Source organism: Bos indicus, chromosome 15 (genome assembly GCF_029378745.1).
Source record: "Bos indicus isolate NIAB-ARS_2022 breed Sahiwal x Tharparkar chromosome 15, NIAB-ARS_B.indTharparkar_mat_pri_1.0, whole genome shotgun sequence".
Classification (NCBI taxonomy): domain Eukaryota; kingdom Metazoa; phylum Chordata; class Mammalia; order Artiodactyla; family Bovidae; genus Bos; species Bos indicus.
This window is the reverse complement of record NC_091774.1, coordinates 64,728,229-64,741,204: the sequence shown is the minus strand read 5'-3', so window position 1 is coordinate 64,741,204 and position 12,976 is coordinate 64,728,229. Positions and strand designations below refer to the sequence as shown.

The 12,976-nt window shown below is 44.8% G+C and overlaps 1 protein-coding gene across 2 annotated transcripts in view; it reads right to left on the bottom strand.

The window, feature by feature from the left end:
* Window positions 1-12,976, bottom strand: part of KIAA1549L (KIAA1549 like) — a 314,597-nt gene that overhangs the window by 53,786 nt on the left and 247,835 nt on the right. For both annotated transcript variants that reach the window (XM_070804017.1, XM_070804018.1), the window contains exons 14-15: window positions 9,178-9,356; window positions 662-879 (exon numbers count right to left, since the gene is read on the bottom strand). In XM_070804017.1, coding sequence (XP_070660118.1) covers window positions 662-879; window positions 9,178-9,356 — 397 coding nt within the window. The remainder of the gene's footprint in view (window positions 1-661; window positions 880-9,177; window positions 9,357-12,976) is intronic.

The following is a 12,976-nucleotide window of genomic DNA, read 5'->3' as shown; positions in this document are numbered from 1 at the left end:
GAGCAAGAAACTCTTGGGCTCATCTTTCTCTCCCATTAGGCCTTAAGTTCCATAAAAGCAGAGACTGGGCTGTTCGGCCCACCATAAAATATTGAATGAACAAACACATGACCTTGACAGTATTCAGCATCATGCCTGGTGCCCAGTACAGAGCAGGAGACAATAAAGGTCAAATGGACAAGTCTATGAATTAAAGACAGGAACCCAGCATGGAGATAGGAGTAGCTGTGCAGTAAATATTGATTGAAGCTGAATAAAAAGGTGAGGCATGGATTCTGTTTTTCTTATGCAAGAGACACTAAAATCATCGATGAATACACTGTCCCTTGATCTGGAAGTTGCGTAACCAGGTGGGTGATAATTACATGAGAACCCAGCTCTGAAACAGCTACAGGTTTGAAAACATCATTAAAAGCTAAGGGACAATTATGGTTGTTTGCCTAAATGTTGTTTTTCAGTGGTTTGAATTTTATTTTCTTCCAGACTCACTGTGGAACTCCTGCTTGTACAGACCAGTGCGGCCCAGACCAGCAGCCTGCAAAGATGACAGTCCTCAGGTGACAAATAGAGCCAGAGACCTGGACGGTACGGCCCAAGGCACCCCCTGCCCTCATCCCACTAGTGGTACAGCGACCCCTGGAGAATCCCTTAGGAACTGCACCTGTTTTTAGCTTCGGTGAATGGGGCACACAGTTCTGGGTCTGGATCCAAGACGTGCTCAATTTCCTTTGGTGCTTTTTCATACATCTTTTTCCTTTCCGTCTGAGCCTTGCTAGCTTCCGCCGGGGGGAAGTCGTAGTAACCCTTCCTCTTGGCTTTGAGGCGCAGCTTGTTCCGATAGTGCTCGATGTCTGACTTCTGCTTCAGGGCTTTGTTCACCTGGGGAGAGAAACAGTCTCATCACGCGTGGTGACATGCAGGTGACAACGACTGTCACGTGAATAAACAAGTCTAAGGCCATTTAGCTGATGTCCAGCTGGATAAGACCACCAGCTCTTGAAGGGCTAGAGTTGGGATGAATGGGGTGGCAAAGGGGAGTAGACATTCTGCTTGCAAGGTCTCCCCGGTCTATCAACCTGCACTTGAAAGCTTATTTTTGTCAGTCAATAGCTTTGTTGTTGTTGTTTAGCTGTTCAATCATGTCTGCTCTTTTGCAACCCCATAGACTGCAGCCCACCAGGCTCTTCTGTCCATGGGATTTTCTGGGAAAGATACTGGAGTGGGTTACCATTTCTTCCTCCAGGGGATCTTCCAACCCAGGGATCGAACCCATGTCTCCCCATCTCCTGCACTGCAGGCGCATTCTTTACTGCTAGGTAATTTTGAAGCCTTGCATGGCCATTATCGCCAACTGGTTCCTGCTCACCTGTCAAAAATACAGATGACTGTGCTAAATAAATTACCAAATGATATGAAGATGTTATGTCCACAAACAGAGTTGAATGAAACCTGCCTGATACTGAACAATGTGGAGAACCATTGGAGCTGTTTGCAGTCAGACTTGATTACATCTGTATAATCATGTATAGAGAACGTTTTCATAGCTAAGATTTCAAGGGACAATCATGGAAAGGCTGGTAAATGTGGGGATGACGTCCACCTGGCAGATGAGGAAACTAAGAGCCAAAAGAGCTAAGTTAGTAAAGTGAAGAGTTGGGACTCCTAGTGAACTAAGACCTCCCCTTACAGATTCTGTGCGGTGCCATCACTGTGGTGACTTACGTGCATGATGTCTTCTTAACCTTCATGACAACCCATAATCAGAGGTGGGGTCAGGGTTTGACCTCGGACAGTCTGTGTCAGAGTCGGCACACTTAGCTGCTAAATACCCTGCCCCTCAGGATGAGAAGACAAAGACGCACAGAGGGTCCAAGGTCTAAGCCCCTGGACTATAGATTCTGCCCAGGGAGTGGCTGGGGGCTGGGGTTGGTGTGGACTTGCCAGAATTGGAGCTTTCCATTTGGAAGATGCTAAAGGCAATGGTCAATCGGCAGAGCATTGGAGCTGCATGCAGAGCTGGCAAAAATCCAGAGGCCCAGACCTGCTGAATCAGAATCTTCAAGAGTGAAGCTTGGGCATCTGTAGTTTGCAAAAGTCCCAGAGCTGACTCTGGTCCCGAACCTGGGTGAGAAACCTCTGGCACTGATCAGTGGTTTTCAAATTATATTCCATGGATTTTTGGAAGATCAGTAGAAAATCTGAGAGTTAGGAGTCTTGCCCTCCAAAAGCCAATACACAGCTATTTTCATATTGCTTTAGCAAGTCTAGGGACCTGGGCTAAGAACTGTTGCCCAAGGGCTCCAGGAGGGTCCTCAGGAGTCAGGGAAGTACAGGGGCAGCAAGAAGATGGGGCTGAGCTGCTGGTCCTCATTCCCAATCAACAGAGCAGCCGCCCACGCTCCTGTCTGCTGTGTTGGACTCCTACAAAACAGTGTGTTTGAAGAAAGGATTAGAGGGTGAGAGAAGGCTTAAGGTCCAGCGGTCTCAGAAACTTGAGGTCAGATCCCCAGGTCAGGCTCTGCTGAGCTTCTGAAGGCACGTGTGAAGTACACAGGTGGCAAGGCCAGGGAGGACAGGAGGAACCGCCTGGAGGCCCCGGGGACACGGCAGAGGAGATTCCTTACTGCTGCAGCCAATGCCAAGGGAGGAAGAGGGGGTGGGGGGTACAGCTGTCTCACCTCCATTTGTGTCCCTCCTGGACCTGAAAGTCCCCCCGGTAGCAGGGTCCAAAGCCTGGAATTCTGGGCTTCCAGCCATCGGACCCATGAATCCCTGACTCACTGTCCATGCTGCTGACAATACTTTAGACTAAGCTCTTTTCCTTCTTAAGTCTCTTCTGTTTGGATAATGAACTTAAAATCTGCTAGGACATCAGGACTCCAAAAACTAAGGCTGGTAGTACTACCTTCTGCAGAGGGAACTGCTTGTTCCCCTCTGTCCTCCAGGTCCCCCCGCTGCCATAGGGAAACACAGGAGCAGGGTCCCCTCTTGAGCCAAACTTAAGTAAGTTTGCCAGCAACGCAGGGGAAGAATCTCCTTTTAAAGTCAGTCTCTCTCTCACTCATTCCCAACTCTTCATGAAACATTTACCAGAGCTCACTGGGTTTATATGCAAACACTCTTGGGAGGATAATTCTGTTGCTTTCAGTCATTTACATTTTAATGATGGTGTGGCATAAAGCTGGGGCTAAGGGTATAGGTTCTGGAACCAGACCAAATACCTGGGTTTAAATCTCAGCTCTGTCTTTCCCTAGCTGGGTGACCCTGGGCACATTACTTAACTTCTCTGTGCCTCAGATTCTTTCGGTGTAAGACGGAGATAATACTACTGCCCTCGTAGAGCTGTTGTGAGGATTGCAGGAGTTCACACGCACCGCATGCTGGCAATATGGCCAGGCACTGAGACCAACTCTAAAACAGGCTATCTATTTTACATATGGGAATGAATATGTTTCCACACTGCTCTCTCCATTCATCTTGAAGATTTTTGTATGAAGAACAGAATGTAAAAATAATTTAATTGTATCTTTTGTATACTGAAAAAAAATAAATCTTATTACCATTAATGTGGGTTGTGCAGGGTTCATTTTCATCAAAGACTAAGGGAAACAGAGTCTGACGGAGACAAGGGGAGGGGAAATGAGTAGCTTTGGGAGCACAGAGCACTAAAGTGAGTAGGCTTGGGTGGAGTGGGGCAGTGGAGGGGGCTTTGGGCTGAACAGCATGGGTGCGGCACTTTGGGGGCCGGGGGTTCAGGGGAGGGGCGGGACAAAGAAAGGAAGGCGGACAGGCCAAGTCTACACTGCTATCTTAGAATGTCTCTGTTCCTTCTTTGCCCATGGGAGTTGCTCTGGTTGTTTTTTCTGGCTTTTGTTTCCAGAACGAAAGAGGAAGGGGCAATCCAGCTGCAAGAAGCAGCTGTGACAATACAAACCAACACCCGGGGGCTTTACGGGTTAGACACAGCAATAGCTGTGTTTGGTCAAGTAGCGGTGAGAGTGTGGTGCTTTATGAAAACCCGTCTATGCAGCTAGCTCGGAAGCCAGGAGCCTGAGCCCCTATACGTATCCCATCCTCTAGGATAAACTCTCAAATGCCCAGGACACGGTTCAGTGTGCAAGTAGAGACTCCAGTCCTGACACTTTGCACTGCTCAGTGATTCTAGCAATGTACTCATCCACGGGTAAGATATGTGTCAACTGATGTACAGAGCCAGGGGTTCACCAACATAAGGCCACATGTTATGTAGATGCTTTACTTTTACAAGGTTTGAAGAAACAAACTGAGGGATATATTTTTTCTAACTCTTGCAAAGATCTCCCCAACCTGGGTCCTGATGGTATCTTTAGGCTGCCAGCATCTCACAAGTGTTTAATTGTTCCCTCATTCCACTTTTCACTGAGAAAACCAGCAAAGAGAAGAAGCTAGCATGACATCCTCTGAGCCAGGAATCCCTTTCTGGAATCTCTCCTAAGATGATATTCCAAGAGAATTTCTAAGTCAGAGATGAAAGTTAACATCGTCAGTAATTAGATATATCAGTATCAGGTACTTCTTGATTCCGTGGCCATGAAGGGGCACATCATTTCCATGGATATGTGAAAAATTCATAGCCTCAATCCAATCACAAGAAAACACCAGACAAATCCAAACTGAGGGACATTCTACACAGTAACTGGCCAGGACGTTTCAAAAGAATAATAGTCATGAAGAACAAAACGGTCACAAAGGATGGAGGAACTCTCCCAAACTTGAACTACCCCAAACTTGTTTGGGAGGAGGCTCAAGAGACAATTAAATCCCACATGGGATCCTGGATTGGATTACAGAACAGAGAATGGACATGAGAAAGAAACCGGTGAATTTCAAATGAGGTCTGCACATTATTCAACAGTATTGCACCAATATTATGTTCCTGGGCTGGATCATTTTTTATGGTTACACAAGGTGTTCATATTAGGGGTAGCAGGTAAACAACTAGCTGGATAAAGGAATTCTCTGTACTATTATGGCAACTCTTTTGTAAATCTAAAGTTATTCTCAAAATAAAAAGTTTCTATAAGTCATGCATGAAAACTAAAACCGGAAAATAGCTGGTTTGAACAAGGGGAGAGTAGTTTCCCAAACAATGGTGCACTTACTCAATCAAGACATTCACAATGATTGTCAGAAAGATAACAGCAACACAGCCAATGCTTAAGATGTAAGATATAAGGTGGTCTGAATACGATAAGATTCTAAACTATACATGAGTTTGAGCAAACGCTTGAAGAGAAGGTGGAAAACATGAAAACAGAGGATATGTTAGGGTAGTGAAATTAAGTGGTCTTTCTTATTTTCTGAATTTTGTATGCTGTTATTCTGTTTACTTTAAAATAATCTTTAAAAGAATTACCTACAATTCATACAAAGAAAATTTATGGCTTTGAGGCTGTGTTTTCTTCACTTAAACAAGCTGCCTGTAAGAGAAGGAGGAAAATGATAAAATAATCTGCCTTAAATGTCACAAGGCAGCAAATTACAGAGAACAGTTCAGGGCTCTTTTTCAATCCAGATGCCAGCAGGGTCTATTCCTTCAACTGCCAAAATGTGACATGTATACAGTTCTGGACAGGGAGAATGCTACTCTGTTCTCCCGTGACAGTGTGATGGGTCTGGCTGAAAAAGAGAGTGGTAAGTTAGATTTAGCCGACATCTGGAATCTGTCCCCATCGCTAAGCTGGGATAAAAAGATCCAGGCATGGCGGCCGTCACCTGGGTCCATACTGGGTAGAGGGTCTTAATGAAGAATAGTTATCAGTGCATCAGTGATAATCTCAGAGGCCTCTAATCTGGGGCTTGAGTGTCCAGTGGCAGAACTGGGCCCAGGGAAAGATTCAGTGGCTGTGATTGGCTTTGAGAAGATATACAGATTCCCAAATTGTAGGGCCTAAGGGCATTAAGTACTTGATCAACGAATCCTGGATGGTTAGCTGACTAATGATAAAGTATACTCAGTCACTATATAAAGCACATCTATTTCTGCTTTATTGACTATGCCAAAGCCTTTGACTGTGTGGATCACAATAAACTGTGGAAAATTCTGAAAGAGATGGGAATACCAGACCATCTGACCTGCCTCTTGAGAAACCTATATGCAGGTCAGGAAGCAACAGTTAGAACTGGACATGGAACAACAGACTGGTTCCAAATACAAAAAGGAGTACATCAAGGCTGTATATTGTCACCCTGCTTATTTAACTTATATGCAGAGTACATCATGAGAAATGCTGGGCTGGAAGAAGCACAAGCTGGAGTCAAGATTGCCAGGAGAAATATCAATAACCTCAGATATGCAGATGACACCACCTTATGGCAGAAAGTGAAGAGGATCTAGAGTGAAAGAGGAGACTGAAAAAGTTGGCTTAAAGCTCAACATTCAGAAAACTCAGATCATGGCATCTGGTCCCATCACTTCATGGGAAATAGATGGGGAAACACTGGAAACAGTGTCAGACTTTATTTTTTGGGGCTCCAAAATCACTGCAGATGGTGACCACAGCCGTGAAATTAAAAGACACTTACTCCTTGGAAGAAAAGTTATGACCAACCTAGATAGCATATTCAAAAGCAGAGACATTACTTTGCCAACAAAGGTCCATCTAGTCAAGGCTATGGTTTTTCCAGTGGTCATGTATGGATGCGAGAGTTGGACTGTGAAGAAAGCTGAACGCCGAAGAATTGATGCTTTTGAACTGTGGTGTTGGAGAAGACTCTTGAGAGTCCCTTGGACTGCAAGGAGATCCAACTAGTCCATTCTAAAGGAGATCAGCCCTGGGTGTTCTTTGGAAGGAATGATGCTGAAGCTGAAACTCCAGTACTTTGGCCACCTCATGCGAAGAGTTGACTCATTGGAAAAGACTCTGATGCTGGGAGGGGTTGGGGACAAGAGGAAAAGGGGACGACAGAGAATGAGATGGCTGGATGGCATCACCGACTCGATGGACATGAGTTTGAGTGAACTCTGGGAGATGGTGATGGACAGGGAGGCCTGGCATTGCAGGAGTTTGCAAAGAGTCAGGCACGACTGAACAACTGAACTGAACTGAACTGATGCTCAGTCATTCAGTTGTGCATGATTCTGTGACCCTATGGACTGTAGCTCTCTAGGCTCCTCTGTCCATAGGATTCTCCAGGTAAGAATATTGGAGTGGGTTTCCATTTCCTACTCCAGGGGACCTTCCTGACCCAGGGACTGAACCTGTGTCTCCTATATCTTCTGCATTGGCAGGTGGGTTCTTTACCACTAGCACCACCTGAAAGCTAATGATGATGATATAATAATAACATATTTGTTGTATGTTAGAGATAGAGATACTGAGGCACAGAGAATTTAATTGGTGATGGACAGGGAGGCCTGGTGTGCTGTGGTTCATGGTGTTGCAAAGAGTCGGACACGACTGAGAGACTGAACTGAACTGAACTGAACTGAAGGTCACGCAGATATTAAGTAGCAAAGCCAGGACTCACATTCTTGCAGTGTGGCTGGAGAGTCCATACTCTTTCAAGCAAAGTGCTCTTTTTTACTGATGGGCCACAGTAAGCCACAGAGAGGGAAGGAGTGCTGGACAGGGAGCCAGGGGACCTGATCATCATGCTGTCACAATAACCTGCAGTGTGACTCTGAGTAAGCCACCTGAGCCCTCTGACTTCCATTTCTTTGTCTAAAAAAAAAATGATAAGGTTGGGATACAAGTGCTCTATGAGTCCACAACTAGTTAAGTTCTTTTTATTTTTAATTAATTATTTATTTATTTTTATTTTTGGCTGCCCTGTGCGGCTTGTGGGAGCTTAGTTTCCCAACTAGGGATCAAACCCAGGCCCACATAAGTGAAAGTGTCAAGTCTTAACCACTGGACCTCCAGGAAATTCCCAGTTAAGTTCTTTTTAAAAATTGATGAACAAAAATAAATAAATAAATAAATAAAAATAAAAATTGATGAACATCAACTCATCATCCCTCTAGGCAGTTCAGTCTTTCTGTTGAGAAAACAGAAGGAGCTGCTGGATCAGGTCTATAACAGGCTTTTTCACGTGGCCTGGATGGGGGATGTGGACAAGCCGCTGAAGGGTGTTTACAGTAGCCAGCTGTATGGGGTCGTGGTGTGTTCCTCAAGGTGTGGTGGGAAAGAGCCTTTAAAGCTTGGGAAGTCTCCCACACAGTACAGGTAACCATAGCCAGCCGGGTATAAACAAACATAGTGAATAACCAAACTGTTGAATGACAACAGAGAATAACAATGAAATTATGTGTGTGTGCGTGCATGTATGAGGTATTCACAAGGAGGTTCCGTAAGCATGGCCTTAAGGGATCATGAACATCTTCAGCCCACTGACCATTCTGCTGCAGAAGATGGAGAAATGGCAGCTAATTTTTACCCAATTTACTCTCTTGTTCTCCCCTAAACTGCCTCTATCTATCATCTATCTGTCTCTATCCACCCATCCATCCATCCATCCATCTGTTTTTCTTTGGTGAAATCTCTGATGTACAGTACTAATCTTTTTAAGACTTAGGAAAATTGACTAACATCACGCTATTCCTGGAAGCACACAAAGGGTTGCTTCAAGCTTGCTCAAAGAAATAAAAGTCATTTCAAAGCCTATGTAGTGGGCCACATTCCCTGTCCATATCTCCTCTGGTGCCCTATCAATTCCAGCTCTCTCCATCCCCACTGCCACAGATATCCCATCCTGACCACTTTAGTGGTGTTAGCAAGAAAGGAAGCAGGCTGTGTGAGTGAGGGATTAGGGGAAGCAGAATTTTGGGTGTTTCTCTTCATAATGACAGTTTTTTAAAAAGTCCCCTATGGGCTTTCTGGCCTGGAGAACTCCATGGACTGTATAGTTCATGGGGTCACAAAGAGCTGGACACGACTGAGCGACTTTCACTTCACTTCATTTCATGGACTCTCTGATGAAGGTGGAAAATGCTCCAAAAACATCACTCAACAAACTGGTTTGGGGTGACCGGTGTACTGATTCATTCCACTGAGGCCTGCACATGCGGAGGTAAAAATGACCCCCAGAGTCCTGTCCGTACACCTGCATCCGGGGCCCCCAGGGGCTCCTCATTGGTCCACGTTCACAGAGGCCTGGCTGCACCCACTCTCTCCCGCTCTGTCCTGGGGTGCTCACCTCGCCGTTGAGGACAGCCGGCTCCTGGCTCCTGTCCGAGGTGGGGTGCACCACGGGGAGGGCTGTGGGTTTTATTCCAATGAGTTGCACAGACCCAGAAGACGTGTCAAAGGGATCCACAGCCGCCTTGCCAGAGTTGTCAAAAAGGACCGCTCCTTCCTCTTCATCACTCGCCGGCACTAAAGCATAACATAAACACATTGATTTTCTGTTGTAGGGGAGTTGTGCCATCGTGGGGGAATGTATGTCAGGCTCACAGCCTAAGGACATCATTTTACTCAAAATGACCTCAGGAACAACAGCGTCTGGTTCGGTGCCAATGGCTCACTGCTGCTGGTGGCTTTCTCTTAAAATTTACTATCTATACTCTTCACCTCGCCACTGGTTTGAATTTAAACGGCAAAACCATTCCTTCAAAACTGTGACAGAACACATTTGGGGAAAAAAAAAACACGTTAATTTGTTCTCTATATTGGGGTCGGAGATGGGGAGAGTGCCATTTGGCCAAACTAGGTAGCTATTCTTAAAACATGATAATCAAGACAATAACAGCACTCAGTTAGTCACTGTCACCAAAGCCACCCATTTTCACATTGCATAAAGGTTGAGTCTTCCCTGGTCAACCAGCCACAGTAATTGCTGCTGAAACTTTTTTTTTCCCCTCAATATTGTTTCTCTAAATAAGGTTTTGGTTTCTTTCATTTGTGTAAAATGAAAGAGAGCTAAGAAATAACCACCGAGAAATGAATTTAAAGCTACAGTGAAAGTCACTCAGTCGTGTCCGACTCTGCAACCCCATGGACTATACAGTCCATGGAATTCTCTAGACCAGAATACTGGAATGGGTAGCCTTTCCCTTCTCCACGGGATCTTCCCAACCCAGAGATTAAACCCAGGTCTCCTGCATTGCAGGCGGATTATTTACCAGCTGAGCCACAAGGGAAGCCCTTAAACCTATAGACAACTCCCCTAATTACCTAGAGCGATTTGCACCTACATTCTGTTAAACTAACGCTCCCCTCTGACAGAGGGTTCTGCTGCAATTGCTGAATGACAGCCATCTGCCTTGTGCATCCATAGATAGGCTGATGGAGAATGTTCCAGGGCCAGTGGTACCTTGCTGATTTACTTAAAGCACATTCCCATTAAATAACTATATGAATGACCGTTTACTAAGCATGGCTTGGCAAGAGATAAATGAAGCCTATTCAAACAACCAACCCAGTAAGCAACTTAGGAGCAAAATAGGTGTTATATAAAATATGAATGTAATAGAAATGTATTCATCTTTCCTCCTGTCTCACGAGATTGGGATGTCATTTAAATTATTGAGAAACACATAGTTTGTGTCATTCTGTCACTTATCATAATCACAGAAGATTTGTTAAATTAAGCCAGGTAAATTGCTATTTTTACAAAAGTCTAACCATGGGTTATAACTGGAATATTTGGGGGTGCTGAGGACTTATTTGTAAATAGGTCACTGATGAGCCAATGACAGAGGAAGATCTTTATTCAGATGTGTTACCAGATGCATATATCATTTTAGAATGTAGTTTTGCTAGGCAGTTCTTGCTTTCCCATCATTATCTCCCTCCCAGACAACTGCTATGAAGTTCAAGATGGCACCAAGATGTCTTGGTGTATCCAAGTTGCACTCCAAAATGGCACCAAGTAATTCTTGCCTCATAGTCACATAGGACCAACCTGTGTAACAAATAGGTAACTGCAGAAATGACAATGCATTGCTTCCAAGTCTAGGTCATTAAAAAAGCATTGTTGCTTCCACCTTGGTCTCTCTTGGATTACTTCTTACTCTAGGGGAAGTCCGCTGCCATGTTTATGAGACCACTAAAGTAGCCCTATGGAGAGGTCCATTCGGCAAGAAACTGAGACTCCTGCCAACAACTATGACAGTGAGCCATCTTGTAAATGGGTTTGGCCAGGCCTTTTGATGGTTACAGCTCAGCCCAACATCTTGACTGCAACCTCATGAGATACTCTGAACCAGAATCACCCAATTAATCCATTTCTGAATTCCTGACCCACAGACATTATGAAGTGAAGTGAAGTGAAGTCACTCAGTCATGTCCGACTCTTTGCGGGCCCATGGACTGTAGCCTGCCAGGCTCCTCCATCCATGGGATTTTCCAGGCAAGGGATTTTCCAGGCAAGAATACTGGAGTGGGTTGCCATTTCCTTCTCCAGGGGATCTTCCTGACCCAGGGATCAAAGCTGGGTCTCCTGCATCACAGGCAGATGCTTTACCCTCTAAGCCACCTGCTGCTGCTTCTGCTGCTGCTGCTAAGTCGCTTCAGTCATGTCTGACTCTGTGAGACCCCATAGACGGCAGCCCACCAGGCTCCCCCGTCCCTGGGATTCTCCAGGCAAGAACACTGGAGTGGGTCGCCATTTCCTTCTCCAATGCATGAAAGTGAAAAGTGAAAGTGAAGTCGCTCAGTCGTGTCTGACTCTAGCGACCCTATGGACTGCAGCCTACCAGGCTCCTCCATCCATGGGATTTTCCAGGCAAGAGTACTGGAGTGGGGTGCCATTGCCTTCTCCGCTAAGCCACCTAAGTGATGTCAAAAACCTCAAACTAAATCAACATACTTTTAAGAACCTCAAACTAAATCAACATACTTTCCCAGAGTAAGGCAGCAGGTTGATCAAAACGTCTTTACTTTTTGTTAGTATGCTAACTCAGGGCTTGTTACAGCAATACTTTTAATCTCATCCTGATTAGTAATGATAATGCTTGCTCCTCCTGACAGAATGTATTATTAGTCATTGTTCAATCTACTTATAGAAATTCCTGGTTAACTGGAATTTCTGCTTAAGGAGTATCTGGTAGCACTTTAAAATCATGCAGCATAATTTTGGGTGTCAGAAACACGACTACATTCTACTCCTCTGAAAATAGATAACTTGAGTGATAATAACCCAAACACGCTATCTCATGACCACATCATTTAACAGATTTGGTCTTGCTTGTGAAACAAAAAATAAAAGGCTTCATTACCTATATTTTATCTTTGTATGAGAGGGTAGGTCTCTGCTTGAATACTGCTTTGAGAGTGGGCTCAAATCACCCTCACAGACATTATGTGAGATACTAAATTTAGATAGTCATTTTTGGTGGCTAGGTGTTGGGGTAATTTGTTACACAGCTCTAAGTAACTAATACACTTCCTAAACAACCCCCCTCCTCTGAGCTTCCACTCGGCTCCTCCTACTTCTAAAATACACATTCCACTAGCAGCTAGGATGGGTTATCTCTTCAGGAGATAACCAGATCACAGCACTCCTTTGATCAGAACCCTCTGAAGGCTTCATCTCTCTCAGAATAAAACCAAGAGTCTTCACTGTGACCTAGAAATTCTGCACCACGTGGCCCTGGCCACCGTGCTGAACCCACTCCCCAACTCTCCCCCGAGTCAGTCTACTCCAGCCACAATGGCCTTTTGAACACAGCAGGCTTGTTTCCACCTCCAGGATTCTGCATTTACTATTCCTTCTGCTCAGACTGCTCTTTCCATGATTCTTTACCTGCCTAGTTCCTTCTTACTTTTCAAGTTGCTGCTTAAAAAAGACTTTCTTTATCCACCAATCTAAAATAACTCACCTCATCCGTCTATTATTTCTGCACCGCCTTTATCACTATTGCTGTATTGATTTAATCTGCTCCAATCCCCTGCCACTAGAACATAAGCTCCATTCATGCCCCTCTTTTTAAAGTCTGATGACTTTGCCTTTAACAATGTCTTACACACAGTTGGCTTTCAATAGGGATTTGCTG